Source organism: Hydra viridissima, unplaced genomic scaffold (genome assembly GCF_058129835.1).
Source record: "Hydra viridissima isolate aposymbiotic clone 2 unplaced genomic scaffold, HvirCarnegie_v1 scaffold_13, whole genome shotgun sequence".
NCBI classification, from domain to species: domain Eukaryota; kingdom Metazoa; phylum Cnidaria; class Hydrozoa; order Anthoathecata; family Hydridae; genus Hydra; species Hydra viridissima.
This window is the reverse complement of record NW_028324312.1, coordinates 11,240,437-11,256,942: the sequence shown is the minus strand read 5'-3', so window position 1 is coordinate 11,256,942 and position 16,506 is coordinate 11,240,437. Positions and strand designations below refer to the sequence as shown.

The 16,506-nt window shown below is 29.8% G+C and overlaps 1 protein-coding gene across 1 annotated transcript; it reads left to right on the top strand.

The window, feature by feature from the left end:
* Nucleotides 1-2,556: 2,556 nt before the first annotated feature.
* Nucleotides 2,557-16,458, top strand: LOC149880504 (torsin-1A-like). The gene is made up of 2 exons (XM_090069893.1): nucleotides 2,557-2,795; nucleotides 15,106-16,458. Exons 1-2 carry the CDS (start codon nucleotides 2,678-2,680, stop codon nucleotides 15,981-15,983), a joined length of 996 nt encoding a protein of 331 aa, XP_089926019.1. The 5' UTR covers nucleotides 2,557-2,677; the 3' UTR covers nucleotides 15,984-16,458.
* Nucleotides 16,459-16,506: the final 48 nt, after the last annotated feature.

Below are 16,506 nucleotides of genomic sequence, written 5' to 3'. Positions count from 1 at the left end.
TCAAAACATGTTTCAAGTAAGAAAAAAAAAAAACAATTGAAAAAAAATTAATGCTGACTGGTTTTGGAGCAATTGCAGAAAAATCAAACATAATATTCTTCGCCAAATGGTCATTTTCTTTTGAAACATCATCATTTGCTTAATCGATTTTACTCCAGTATCTTAAGGTGGATACCGGAATTCCATCTTCCATGATTTTTTCTCACTTTGATTGCCTCCGACTTTTGGTCGAGGTCAATTGTTTATTCTTATTTTGCTTTATGTGAAATATCAAAAAAATTGAAACGAAAAAAAAAAAATAATAATAATAATAAAAGATTAATAAGAAAACCACAGATTATGTCATTATTTTATAATATACACTTCTGTACACAAAAAGTGATCCACCACCATAACGTACAGAAAATCCGCCATCATACCTTACAAGCTAGTGTTGCTAACATGTGATGTCACTTTCATGCGGTGCGATTCGGAAAAACTTAAAATCAGCAAAAATGTTCTTGAAGGCTTGAATATACCTTCCATAGATTTATCTGATTTATTTTTTAAAAACCTTCACTCTGGCGCTGCAAACACCGATATCCAATGTAACTTTTTATGTTCTTTTTTTTTTCACTTCCTTTTTATTCTAAATTAGAAAAAGTTACAAAGCACACGTCAAATGATGCGATTGCTGCATTATGGCTGTGGGTAAAAAAATAACTGGAATTTGTTTATAAATTAAAAACTTTTTATTCATTTTTCTAAATTCATTTCATTTCCCTCAGTAGTCCCCACCGAATGCAATACGCTTGTGCTAAGGTTTTTTCTATTTTCAAAATATGTTGCAAACTCTTCATTCCGTGTATAGCCTTCAATTCCTCCTTCGTTTCGGTTTCTTTCTCTTCTAACAATTCTAAACGGTGTCCACGGAGCGGTTTCTTGACTTTAGCAAATAGCCAGAAGTCACTTGGTGCTAAGTCAGGCAAATACATTTGTTGCGTAAAAATATGGGTAGGGTTTGCGGCAAAACAATCACGATTTAGGAGAGCAGTGTGAGAATGTGCATTATCGTGATCATAGCAGCCAAGAAAAATTTCGGGCCCCGGGGAAGTGTTCTTAAGGGGCCCTCATTATGATCAATTATAAACCCAGGACCAAAAGAAGCTTGCTCTGGTCATTGAAAATTAAAAATAAAAGTTAATTAAATCTTTTAAAAACGGTTTGTACACGCACGGGGCCCATGGGAACCTTTCCCGTCTACCCCCCCTCCCTCTGGGCGATCATGATCGTGATGCAAACACCAAGAATTGACTCTCCGCAAATCCAATCTTTTTTGACAAAGAGCATTACGCAAACAGCGTATAACACCTAACATATATTCTTTGTTAACAGTTTGGCTGGTTCGAAGGAATTCATTTTTAATTGATTATCCACCACACTAGGATAATCAATTAAAACTGTCAATATTATCTTGATTTTTGACTTGCTTTGATATGGTTTTTTCAGTCTAAGCTAACTTTATTCACCTATTTCAGTCTTGGCTCACGTAATTCACCCAACTTATTGGTTTTTTCATGGTCGTAAACGTAGATCCAAGTCTCATATTCAGTTATGATGCGTTTCATTTTGTCTTGATAGTCGGAAAGCATTGTTTCACTCACTTTAACGCGGCGCTGTTTTTCCGTGAGTTGTGCGTTTTTGGCATGAACCAAGACTTCACTTTTCTGAGACCCAAATGGTCAAAATGGTTTTCACTGATCCTTCTGATATTCCGACCAGGTAAGTACGGTCTCGAACTTTCAATCGACGACTTTGGAGCACTAACTATTTGATTTTGTTGATGTGTAACTCATCATTTGATGTTAATGGTCGTACTGACCGTGCCTTGTCTTCAACGCTTTCCCGACCCTCTTTGAACATTTTTTACCATTCATAAACTCTTGTTTTCGATGGAGCTTGGTCACCGAAGGCCTTTTACAACATTTTCAACATTTCGGCAGCAGAAATTTCATTCCGCCCACAAAATGTTATGGAACTGCGATGTTGAATATTTTCAGACATTATTATAACGAATAATTCAGTTTTCGCTGTTTACAAAGGGGCGCTTATCTCAAACACTAATGAATATTTTGAGGAGTAATTTGGAAAAGATGTTGGTGACAGTTGTGCCAACTTAAAAATAAAAACATTTGTCCCAATCGGAATCAAAAAAAAAATTTAATTCAAGTTTCTCGTTATTTTTTGCTATCAGTAGTTTAGTGTCATTACCATAAAAGACATCGACTATAGTGATATGGCGCGTCTCAGACTTCGTTATATGTGAGATTTAACTAGTCCGCTCTCAATCCTTACATCCACCATAACTTACATTCCCCAAATCAAAATAGCGCTAAAAAAATTTACAGTTAAAAGTTAAATGTTTGCTTCATAGATTATTTTTATTTACTTTGAAAATAATTTCAATTGGACTTTACATGTTTCCGGTTTGATGAACTTCTCAGGTTTCATAATTTTCTCGGAATTGGTGCAATAGAGTCTTACAGATTATTTATTCTGCAAAAACATGCTTTATTTGACAACTGCAACTTTATTTTTCTAAAAAATTTAAAAAGTGTTGCTTTTAAGAAGATTTTTGAAAATCTTGTTGACTTCTGCCTTTAGGCATAAATTTTATTTATATAAAAATCAATTAAAGATGATGGGAAAATTAAAATTGACAATCATTTTGGTTTTTTTAAAAATGGTGTATTCTTTTGAGCCTATTACATTGTCCGCGGTTGGTTTACTTGGTGCTGGTGCTGTTTACACAGGTGGTATGTAAATTAATGTTCGTTGTTGCACAAAATTATCAAAACATTTGATGTTTTTTTTTTACATAAAACTAAGGGAACAAAACCTTCACATTGATTTGGTAGTCAAATTCCTAAATTAGCGTTATGTACTCAAGGCGCTAGACTAAAGTAGTTACTAATTTAACTTAATTACTTAAAATTACGGATACAGCTAATGGACGTCAGTCAAAAACAAAATTAAACAAATTCTAAACAGTAAAAAGAAAAAAAAAAACAAATGACTTACATAACCTTGCTTAAAATGTAGGCCTGGGATAAATGCTCTATAGTAATTCTGGAACTATTATCATTTTGTAAATAGCTTGAGAGAATTAGTTCAAGCCAGGATTGGTACCCAAAAACCCAACCCAAAACCCAAACCAAAAAACCAAATGCAAAAACTCACCCAAAAACCCAAATGCGAATACTAACCAAAAACCCGACTTACTGGGCATTTGCTTTCAAAACTTTTATTTAAAACTTTTTTTTTTATAAATTAGTTTATTAATACAAAAGATTAGCGTTTACTGTTACATATTTCAGAACTGAGACATTTCTTAAATTTGGAGCAGTATTTTAAATTTAGAGCAGTATTCAAAAAAACTTAAAACATTGTCATCAAACAATTTAATCATCAGTAATTGTGTATCTTTATCTTAAATGTCTACTAATTCGTGCATTTCAACTTTCTCTCTTCCAATTTCTTAATTTGCTCCAAATAATGACAAAAGATGAGAGAAGTCTTTCAATGGATCCAGAACTAGCTGGACAAGTGTGTTAAAACTTTTACAATTGCCCTAAAAGTTTTAACAAATTGGGCATTATCGAGATTAATACCACCATTTAGAGGGAACATTGATGCCTCTGCATCTCAAGAGCCTAACGGACCCTCCGATCAAATTTTTTTTTTCTCGAAGAGTTTTGGTTTTCTCCCAGTTAATTTTTTTCTTAACGCGATTTACTAAGTGTGACAATGGCACACTGATGATGTTTGCCCTAGTTTAAGCTTTTTTGATGTTGTTGGTTTCGAGTCCTAATTTGTAACTTTGTTTCGCTAATGTATTTTTTTAGGCAAATACATTCAATTAGATAAGTTCAAGGTTGGCTGTCTCGTGGTAATTTAAATTAGCTTTTAAATGTTAGCGGTGATCTTAAATTAGGATTAGATTTAAAAACTACTCTGAATAGAGGGCGTCATACTTGGATTGTATTTTATTGTTCTTTATAGACAGTTTTTTACTAAATTGATTTGCAATATTTATCAGTAGGCTATTGTCGTAACCATTTTCATTGAATATTTGAAATAGAAAAGTATTCTCATTTCGTAAATGTAAATCACTGCATATGGAGTAAATTCTGTAGACGTAACAATTAAATATTGGGCTTAAAATTTTGGGACGTGATTTGAGTGAAGTTTAGTTTTAATATAACTTATTTAACTATATAGAGATGATGGCCTCTGCTGCTCCCATAATATCAGCGGCCTTCAATCAGAATAAATAAAGAAAAATAAACATTTTAAAAAGTTAACATTTTTTAAGACGAATTCAACCTTAGCATTACAAATAGATCTAATTTAAAAATTGTAAACCTCCTTGATGTCACAGATTATCTTCCTGTCAACACTCTTTTACCTTTAAGAAAATCAGAAGATGACCGTTTGTTATTAAACGTCCATTTCAACCAAGCATTAAATATTGTCAAATTGATACCAAAAATGATTACTAATCGCTTCAGTAATATATCTTTAAAAATATTTGATAGAGTCGTACCTTTTTATAATAAAGCTCTCAGTTCATTAAGGTTTTAAGAAAAAATCGCTTGCAATCAGGATACCTCAAAACGTAAGACAGAATCTCAAAAACGAAACGGTATATGGTTAAACCCTCCATTTGCACTGAAGATAAGAACAAACGTAGCAAAAAATAAATGTTTAGGTTTAATTAATAAATACTTAAATGCCCCTAAACAACATGAATTTCACCAAGTTTTTGACCGGAACAGCTTAAAGGTTAATTACAGCAGCCTTCCAAGCATCAAGAAAATTATTACTGCTCATATCAAAAAATTATTATCTAATATTACTGACTATTATAGCCAATTATACAATTGCCAACAAACAAATTCATGTCAAATAAATAGGAAATACCTTAGAAAAAACTTATTTAAATTTACAATGTAAAAAATTATCAGCAAGAAAAGGGGCATTATTATTTCGGGCTAACTGAGAAAACCTTCAAAGATAAATGCTATTAATACAAAAATTCCATTCTTTATGAAAGTTATGCCAACACCAATGGACATTCGAAATTTGTATGTGTGTTTAAAAGTAATGGCTTGTGAGCCGCTACACCATCTTGCTGATGCACTCAATGGCTAAAAAAAACATGGTTGGTGTAATTTTAAGTTATTGGTAAAACGTTCCTCATTTAAACTTTTTGATTGTCGTTCTTTTGTCTAAGATGATCAATTACGTTTTTCCTTCCAAACTTGCACCTAACAATACTGAAACAGCTTTTACATCGGCTTCTCATCGATTTATAGACCCTATTCTTTGCTTTACATATAAAAAATGTTGTGTACATGGAATATCTTCACGTCAGAAAACGAATTTTACAATATTTCTTCTTTTCGGAAAAAGCTTTGCACCAAATTAGCTAAGAAAACTCAATCAGCATTATGGCATTACTGTGTGTGCAAACTGACCTCTTAAAGATGTAAAGTGAAGCCTGGGATTGAGGGCTTACACGGAACTTTATAGTTATTATTAACATTAATAATTGCTCGCGAAGTTAGTTTCTAAATAAAGTATAATCATTTTCAATATTAAAGGCAACAAAGTGCCCAAAAATGTTTAGTTACTAACTGTAGTCATAATTACAATAGACAAAAAAAGAAAAAATTATCCAACTTTCTTCTGAAAAAGAAGATTGTAATTGTTGAGTGAATGCTATTTCATGAAAAAAGTTGTTTGCCTTTTGTCAATTTACATGTGGATATTCAACATTTACCAAAAATTGATCATGAAACCCTTAATAAGCTGCAATCGGGTTTCAATTTACCAAACCTAGTTTAGCACCTTTTTTCCACCACTTTTGATAACAAGCTTTAAAGCAATTTATCTGTTTAAGATTATGCCTAATCAACTTGGTTTCTCTTTAGCTGCTGATAGGATTACATGCTTTAGATCGTTACATCAGAAGTCACAAAAAAAAATATCGAATAAAACTTGATATTATTCTGATAAACAGTGGTTGATCATTCTATCAATTGGCCTTGAAGAAAACTCTTTTATTGTCAGATTTATACTTAAGATGAACGACGATTAACAATCAGGATTTAGTGGAATGCAAGTATTGCATCTCTCTAAAAACAGGATTTTTGTAATCTATTCTTGCTCAAAATTACTAGAAACTCATAATATTTACGTAACTTAACTTTTAAGTAACCCTAACGAAAGGCAGTAAAACGATGAACTTTTTGCAACACATCTGTGACATAAGCTCTAATGAAATTTATTTGAAACTATACTGCACAGAAACTCAGCGCAAAGCAATTAGAAGTAAAACAAGAACAATATCAATAGGTCCTCAAATGTTAAATAGATATGAAAAATTTTCCAATAGAAAGAATTTATCACGAATTGAAAGAAAAATAAACGATAATGTGTAAATAGTCTACAATTTGATTGTATTTCTCTTTGAAGATGAAATCAATAAAGATTAATGCATTAAAGTTTAAAAGTGAAATTTGTTTTTTCAAAGCTTGAAAATAAAAAGCAAAAAAAAAGCTTTTAAATAATGAAGTTTACATGAAATAACCTCTCACTTTACATCCCGGTTCAGTCATTTTAAAAATAAGTAAAACCAGAGTCTTTATTAACTACTGTTTATAGTATGTTGGTGTCATTATGGAGGCCCAATTTAGCTTTGCGGTATTTCACCAGTTTTTGAGGTATGTGCTAAACTTCTGTTTAAACATACTTAAATTGTTTTAGACTAAAGATAGCTGGAGGGATGCTGTTGCATAAAATTCCAAAATTTTCTTTACAAATCCAGGGCTATTTGAAAAGTTTGATTATGTTAATGTATAGTTAATCAAATAAAATATGTTCTTATTTTATGACTGTGGATGTACTTAAACCTCATCGTAATAGCTGGATCACAAAGAAAAGTAACTTACTTTAAGAATATGGTGGGAAAACTAAAAATACATTTCGGGTTAATATCTTAAGGTTGTTAAGAGTAAAAGAAAAAAACAGAGTTAAACTGTCTAAACTAACAAGTGCATATGTTGCGTCAAAATCTATTGAAAAGCAAGTGTCAACTTACCTACTTGTTTTGAAAAAATTCAACTGCTCAAAATCAATACAAAAGGATCATATGCTGATATATCTGCAGATACTTAGTTTTAATGCTAATGATATATTTAAAAATTTCCTTACGCTAGAGATGTGTGTTTAAGAAGATAAAAAAACCAGAATTAGTATATATAACTTCATATTAAGTTAAAAAGCAAAAAGAAGCTACTATTTGTAAAGAAGAATTTGGTGATTATACTACAAAAAAAGTTTTTAGAGGTTTGAAATTTACAAATGATAATCCTTGTCAGTAGACTATTTCCTCTTATATTTTCTTTCATGAAAATGTTTATGAAGTCTTCCGAAGACACTCGAACGTTGCTAACGTTGATCCAATAGCCATAGAGCATTAATGCGGAAAAAAAAAATGCTACTTCACTTTCAAACATATTTAAAAGAGCTATGATAACCTATATACATCGAGGTTGTCTAAAGCAACACAACAAAATTGAAACTTTAAAAGTTAACCAATCAATTTTTTTACTTTTGGTAGCCATGTAGGGTTAAGTAGGGTAATTTCGGCAGGCAGAAAATTTCAGCACCCCTTCTAAAGACACCTAAAAATATTTATTTATAGGAATATTAATATCATAGTTGGGTATTGTAGCAAGATAAATAATTTTCCTAAAAATATTACTTTAAGCTTTTATTTTTACATTACAGGTACGCTAATTTATGGTTATTAGCTTTTTCTTAACATTTTTACCTATTTGAAAATGTAGGATAAATGATTTTTTCTCGGAAATTTTTACCAAAAGTTGTTATTTATTTTATTCAAAAATATAAACTGAATAAAATTTAAGCAACAATAAGATGAAACTTAAAATATGTTACAAGATATAAAAGTTTCCCCAAGGACTGCTCTAAGGAGATGATTTCGGGTTATAAATAGTTTTTAATTTCGGCAGTGCCAAATTTGCCGACCTGTGCTTTCTCTGAAATCAAAATGGAAATAAGCGTTTGAAATATCATGTAAAGAAGAAGTTGATTTTAATAATTCAGATCGAAATAAGATAATAACGAGTTAGTAAAAAATTGAATTCGTTAGTGCCACTCTGAAATTTAATAAATTAATAAGTTCCCCACAATATAAATTAAGTTTATGTCAAATATAATAATACAGTTTTAGTTGATGGTTGCTCGAAATATTCTGCTGCTAAACAATGTAAAATATCAAGGCAAACACTACATGACTATATAAAACGAGCGTCTGTTGATAATTGTGTTAAAAAACAAGTGGATTTCACCCAACGACACTCTCAGCTTTTCAAGAAAAAGAACTTGTTGAAGTTCTTCTGACTATGTCAAAAAGATTATTTGGTCTGTTTCCAAAAGATCTGAAACAAATGGTATTCCAGTTTTGTGAAGAAAATGGGGTTATTTACAAGTTTAATAGTGCAACTAAGTCAGCAGTAAAAGAATGGTTTGGGGTTTTTTTGAAAAGTCATAATAAACTCTCTGTAAGAGTTGCTGAATCAACATCATTGCATCGAGCAATTTGTTTTAATAGAATAAAAGTTAATTGTTTTTATGATGAACTAGAAAAAATAATGTTTAATGCTTATGAAATGCAGGTTATTCCACCATTAAACTTATTTAAAGTAGACGATTCTGGATTGTCTATATGCCATAAACCACGAAAAATTGTTGCCCTGAAGGGAAAACATAGTGTTGGTGGCTTAACAAGCTCTGTAAGAGGAAAAACAATCACAATAGTTTGTTGCCAATCAGCAGGCGGATTTTTTGTCCCTTCAATGTTGATTTATCCACATATTCGAGTAAGACCTGAATTTTTAGATAAAGCCCCAATCGGTTCAGTTTCTGGTGGCAGCAAAAATGGGTGGATAACAACTAATTTGTTTGAAAAATGGTTTGATCATTTTTTACAAGCAGTCCAGCCACAGTCGAGAAACCAACCAGTTCTTCTAATTTCAGATGGACATTCAAGTCATAAAAAAAATCTTAGTGTTATTATAAAAGCTCGTGAGACAAATGTTGTTATATTATCACTTCCGTCCCACTGCACGCACAAACTGCAACCACTTGATGTTTCATTTTTTAAAAGTCTCAAAACTTCTATGATCAAGAAGTTGGTACTTGGCTTCGTCGCCATCCAGGTCGTCCTGTAACGGAATTAGAGGTTGTGAATTATTTGGAATAGCTTATGGGAAAGCTGCAACTGTTCAAAATTGTTAGTCAGAGTTTAAAAGATGTGGAATATATTCATTTGATAAAAATGTGTTTACTGAAGCAGACTTTGCTGCAGCTAACGCTACTGATCACTCGTATGTTGTATCAAAAACTTCAAAACCAAATATTACCTCTGAAATGCACCCAACTCTCGACAATAGGTTAGACTCTGCTAAAGATTTAGATCATATTGATTTTGTCACAGAATGTGTAGTTGCTTCTCAGAAAGGTAAATCATTTTAAAAGATGTATTATTTTTACCATCTTCTACAATTTATTTAAAACACAAATATAGTTTTTTTTTTTAAATTAAGCAAAATAATAACTTATCTGTTGTTTTATTAACCTAAAAAAAAGTTTCTTAAAAAAATAGTTCAAATTTTTTAAAATTTACATTTAATTCTATTCACCTTTTTTAGTTAAATATTTTTATTTAGAATCTTATTCACCATCTCTCATCATTTACACTTCTGATTCACATACAACTCATCATTTACACTTCAGAAGTCATAAGAATTAGCCACATCTGATGAAACCTCACAACCTCATGGCATTACATTCGGATCACTAGCTGGACTTGACATTAAAAATACAAAACGAACAGGTATAAAAAAGAGGCTAAATCATGCAGAAAAAAGTTACTGGATCACCATATAAATCTCAGCTAGAGGAATCTTTAACTTTGAAATATAAGAACAGGTAGCCACGTAAAAAGTGCATTAAAGAATATATATCTAAACATCAAAACACGTGTTTGAATAACCTTGATGCTAAAGGTGCAATTAATAAACAACTTTTTGCAATATGTCAAAAAAGTTATTGGGATCCTGTTGATCCATATTTAAAGGATAATTGGGATAAATCCCATAAATGCTGTAGATGGTCGTATGAAACATGTGCTGCTATATGTGGTGTTTATGCTAAAAAAGTATTTACTTGTGGTGACTATATGAAACACTATTTCTTTAAAAAAAGTTTTATGTTATATATTGATAAACTGTTTTTTAACTTTCTGAAATAAATCTCTTTTTACAAAGTTTTCTTTGAATTTTGTATTTTATTTTTTTATGTTTAACTATTGAAGTTATGTAAAATATTATTTTATGAACTACTTATGAGCTTGTAGACATGAATTCTTATTTGAACAGAATTTAGAAGTAATCATCGAAATCATAGAAATTAGTAATCATTTTATTTACAATTTTACTTTGAAAGCACATTTTTCTAATAAGGTCTCTGTTTTGGGTGATGTATTTATACTTTACTAAAATAGTTTGTTCAAAAAATATGAATCTTTGCAATTGCAACCCCCTTAATTAAATGCCAATTAGGTGTAACAAAATTCCATTTAAGAGACAATTACTTTATACAACGCAGATTTATAGCTGTTTATAATATTTTAATTATACTAATGCGTTTTCAACGAACGTCTTAACTTTCTTAAATAAGCCGATTTTACTGTATCATTGTGCCGAAATTACCATGCTAGGTCGCTAATTTCGTCATTTTTGAGTATTTTGTAAAATAAATTTTACATAAAACTTTGTAATTTTGAAACAATTTTTTAATTATTATTTAACAGATATATCTGCAGGACATCGATATGCATGATTTTTCAACGTTATAAAAGCAACCATTGTCTATAAACAACAAAATAGCTTAATACGCCGAAATTACCCTACTTTACCCTAATACTTCTATTTTCTTTTATGTTACCTATGTTACTTTAACATATAGCTTTGACATACAGGGAATATTTTTTCAACCTTGTTAAAAACCTATTTTACTTACTCTTTAAGAGAATAAATTCAAACTACGTTTTGTTAAAGCATCATTACAGGAAAACAATATCGAGGGAATGGTTTTTATTATGGATACCCAGTTATGTTTCTAATATATTCTCTGTATATGTTCAATCTATTGTTGCATGACTTTAAAATAAATTTAGCTTCTACTTCCTTGCGAATGTTTATTTCGCAGAGCCGCACAGTGACTCATAACCACCAAAAAATGGCAATAAGCCCCTCACATTTCTTTTGTAAATGTAGTGCCCTTTTTTTAATAATATTAAATTAAAATCATTGTTTGTTTAAAAAGTGAACAGTTTTTTCATAAAATTTATATTTTATAATTTATGGTTAAAATAAGTTAAAAATTTTAATAATATTTTCAAAGAAATCTAAAAAAGAAGAGATTTAGTAAAAATGTAGAGTTTTTAATCTAAATAAATGCCTACATTTTCTTTTTAGATAATCTTTTAACTTGATATATTTCAAATGTATTGAAAAAAAAAAATTGCAATTCATTATTTTTGTTAAAATTAAAATATATATACTATTTTTTTTAAAATATCAGCTTAAAAAATTTTCCACCGAGTTCCAAAGAAATATGCATTTTTTTTTTAGTTAATTAACACTTTTACTTCCAGAAAATAACGGGATTGCTGCGGTCACCTGCGGTGTTGGGAGTTTTTAAAGATATACAAATATCAGTAAATCCATAAAAACCTTGTTTTCCAGCATTTTTTAACGGTAGTTTATTATATCAAAACAAATGAAAATAACGGAAAACAAGGTTTTTATGGACTTATTGACATATGCATTTATTGAATTTAAGTTTTTTTTACTTTTATTACTTGTTTTAATATATCAAATATAGTTTCAAGAAACATAGTTTTGTGATCATATGCTGCTTAAACGTTTCTTAAAATGTTTATTGTTAAGTTTAAATGAGGATTTATTATTCGATTAGTAATGCGTATTTGAAAGAGCTTTACTTAACAATTTCAGTGTTTCCTGTAATATACAAGTAACATTATTTACTTAAAAGTTACAGAAAACTTAATGAGATAATTGTCAAAGAAATAATAGCATAAAACGTGAAACAGTGTAGAGTGAAAAAATATATAAAGTACTTAAAAATGTTTCTGATATTTATTAATAATATTACTAACTAGGCAATTCTTTAGAACAATAACAACAAAAGGATTAGATCTTATCCCGAATATACGTGAATTAGAAGTGGATAAATTATGATTATGGAAGAATTAAATTAACGAAATCAAATAAAACTGAAGAAATTAGCAAAGAGAACATAAATAAAGTAAAGGAAAAAACTTAAACAATGTGGTAGAAATTATGATTCATTTATAGAAAACAAATATCAACCTAGCAAACAAAAAGATATTTAAAATACATCTAATATGCATCTAAGAAATGGTCTAAAGATGTCTGAAATCACGTCATGAATGAACGCTTAATAGACGTCTATCTTATAGACATCTTTTAGATGCATTTTATTCGATAAAAAAAATAAATAAAATAGACGTATATTGCACATCTTTTATGCATCAAAAATAATGCATCTTTATCAAATAAAATGCATCTAAAAGACATCTATAAGATAGACATCTATTTAGCATTTATTCACGACGTGAATTCAGACATCTTTTAGATTATTTTTCACATGCATATTATATGGTATTTAGATATCATTTTGCCGACTGAGTTAAGTTTAAAAAGTCTTTTTCATAAGTAAATTTCACTCGGCTTGTTGCCAAACTTTCCAAAAACATCAAAGGTATAACGCGTTTTTCTATGCCTGCATTTTGAAACCATTTTGTTCTTCTTATTCAATAAGGTACCTTCATAAAACATAATAATCATTTACTTCTCATGCAGGCATAGCATGCAACATTTTGTGGCCGTGTTGTACGGCTTGCAATGTTTGATAATCTTCCACTTAACAATAGGTGTGAAATGCTCTTCTTTTATTTTCCATATTTCTTTCGATAATTCTGTGTCGTTCTAGTATTTTTCAATGATAAAGGATTTTTGGTGGTTTGCGTATCTTAGTTTGAAAGATATTTCGCTGATGCCGTAATATGTTTTTTCTTTCATTACGGGGTTGCTGGAGGAGATGATAGCTTGGTAGACTATGTTTTTTGTAAGGCAATTCTGATGTAAAGGACACTTATTTTTATCGATGAAATTACAGGTTTTTTCTCTAATATAGGGGTTTATTTGTTGGTTTTTTTGCAGAATGTTTTGGTTGTGGGAATTTATGTTTGGCATGCAGCTGTAGCTCACTTTAATGTAATTTCTATTGAAATTCTTGGATTTTGTGGTTTACTGGAAAATGTTTGCCGACCAGGTTTAAAAACCGCTTTCCTATATTTGTGCAAACATTTTTGCTGCAAGGAGGATTGAACCAGATAATTTTTAGCTATCGGATTTTAATGTTAACAGGTTGTAAATTGGGGATGTATTTAAGCTTTTGGTTGTAACCTAATTTTTTTTAAGGCTTCCTTGTACATATAAGAAGAATTTCTGAAAATTTTTTCACTAGATGAATCGGCCGACAAGCGCAGCTCAATGGAATGTAGGATCTGCTTTAAAATGTTAGGTGGATGGTTGAATTCAGCATGAATATAACTTAAAACATTCTCAGGTTTACTATAAGGCCGGAAAGAGTAGTCATTGAGGTTTAAACTGACGTCAAAATAATTGACTATTTTCAAATTACATTGGATGGAAATAAGTAAGTCATTGTCTTTGAAGATTTCATCGAAATGCTTTTTTATTTTTTACATTTGTGTGCCGCTGGTGTTTTTAAATATAGCTAAACCGTCGTCTCAGTATAATCCAAAATCAGTTTTGTTACAATATTGCGATAGTTGGAAAAGTAGGAAAATACCAACAAGTTCATAAATCTCGGCACCGTCAAAAGCATCCATGGCAACATCAAACAAACCGCTTTTCTTTTAAACCCAAACTTAATCATTATTGAAGAGTAACGATTTTCTTGCGTGTTTGATAATCTTTTTTTTTACATAGTTGTTGTTTCTTCGTTTTATAAATATATATATATATATATATATATATATATATATATATATATATATATATATATATATATATATATATATATATATATATATATATATATATATATATATATATATATTAAACTCAAAGTCAACTACTCAAAATTAAACTGGTTAAAAACCGGTTAAAACTAAACGGAAAGCAAAATCTTTAAACTGCATTGGATGAGGCTTTTACCATATCGATTTACCCAGTAAAGCGGTGAAAATTTTGGCACAGTTTATTTATTAGTTTTCAAATCATAAAAAAATTGCATTAAAATTTAGAAAATGGTAGATATTTTATTAGGTCCAAAGTTCGTAATGCTGAGAAATAAAACAAACTTCGCAGAGAGCCAATAAGGCAGTTGATTTTTTCATACTTATTATCAAACTTAACAAAATAAATTAACAAAAAGTCATTGAATTTTAGTTAACTTAATATTCATCTCGTTTATTGGTATAATAAAGTCTGTGGTTTCCCTTAATTTTACATCAGTTTAATGAATTTTTTACTTATAATTTTTTTTATTTGCAAAAACTACCACTCTTTTCTAATTTAATTAAAGTTTTCTGTATATTATAGTTTTACTTAATGAGTTATTGTTGAATATGGGAAGAAATGTTTAGTAACTTCCCCCAAACTCTACAAAAATCTTTTTTGTATATCGACTGGAGTAAACGAAAACTTCTAAACCGGTTTACATAATATTTTTCTGGATTTAATTGTTTTAAGATCTTGTAACTTTTGGAAGTATTATTATAAAGCTGCTTATAAATATTTTTAAGCAAGTTTATAATAATACTTGCAAAAGACATAGGAAGCTTTATTCTATCTTTATCCAAATATAGATCAAAGTTTTATTCTTTTTTTAAAGGTAAAGTCTACTGTCATTTAAAAGAATGTTGCGATGAAAACTGGTTAAAGTATGATATCACTGGTATTAATAATAGTTTAGAAAACGAATTATTTGGGCAGCATTTAGTTAAAGGAATTGTTGCAAATGCTGTGAAACTTCACTCCGAACAAACAAATCCAAAAAAGCCATTAGTTATGTCTTTTCATGGATGGACAGGTAGTGGTAAAAACTTAGTTTCTGATATTATTGCAAAACATTTGTTCAAAAAAGGGCTTGATAGTAAATTTATTATCAAGAAAATTGCAACACATGATTATAAATATCCTGATAAGTTGCAAGCATACCAAGCAGATTTAAAAAAATTGGTTGAATCATCTACAAAGAAATGCGATCGCTCATTATTCATATTTGATGAAGTAGATAAAATGCCTGAGGGTCTTGCAGATGTTTTAAAACCCTACTTAGATTACCACCATTCAGTCGATGGCACAAACTATCGTAAGAATATTTTCATTTTTCTGAGTAACACTGTTGGTAACAAGATAAACAATTTTGCTGTAAATCATTTTGCTAAGGGTAGACCCAGAGAAGATATCAAAAGGGTTGAGATGGATAAACTTTTATCCGTTGGTGCATTTAACGTAGATGGCGGTTTGAAAAATTCTGATATTGTCTTAGCAGCCTTGATAGACTTTTATGTACCATTTTTACCACTGGAACGTAAACATATAAAGCAATGTGCAGCAGCAGAACTTAGAAGACGTGGTAAGTTTTATAATGACGAAATTCTTGAAAAGGTTGCTGATGAACTGCAATATATTCCAGAAAAAGAAAGGCTTTTTTCTGCTGATGGCTGCAAAAAAATTTCAAAGAAAGTAGACTTATTTTTATCTTAAAACATTTAGAGAGTTTTTGTCTGTTAGCTATGAATATGCGTTAATTGATTATTGAATTTCAAATAAGATAGAAAATTAATTTTATATAAAATGTGTGCTTTGTAGCAGCAAACATTAGGTACAGCTATTTTTTTTAGTAAACCCCGTTTATCAAAAACATTTATTGTACTAAACTTTAAAAAAATTAGTTAAGTTTTTAGCCAGTTTCCAACTTATTTCCTTATTTAATCATAAGTTTATTCTCTTTCAATAGGGTGCTTTGATTAGAAATTTAATTCACTTAAAGTCTGTTGGATTCGAAGAAAATTTTTGCTCTTGCCTAAAGATAACAGCAATACAACCAAGTTTTAAGCTGAATTTTGTATAGATAGACATTCAACATTTTAAGAAATAATGCGGATGATGAAAGCAAATTGAGATCATTTACTTGACTAATACATGTATAACTTGAGATATAATAAATAATACAAAATATTAACTCGTTTTGTAGCTAATTGGAGCGCAATGGTTCCATGTTTAGTGA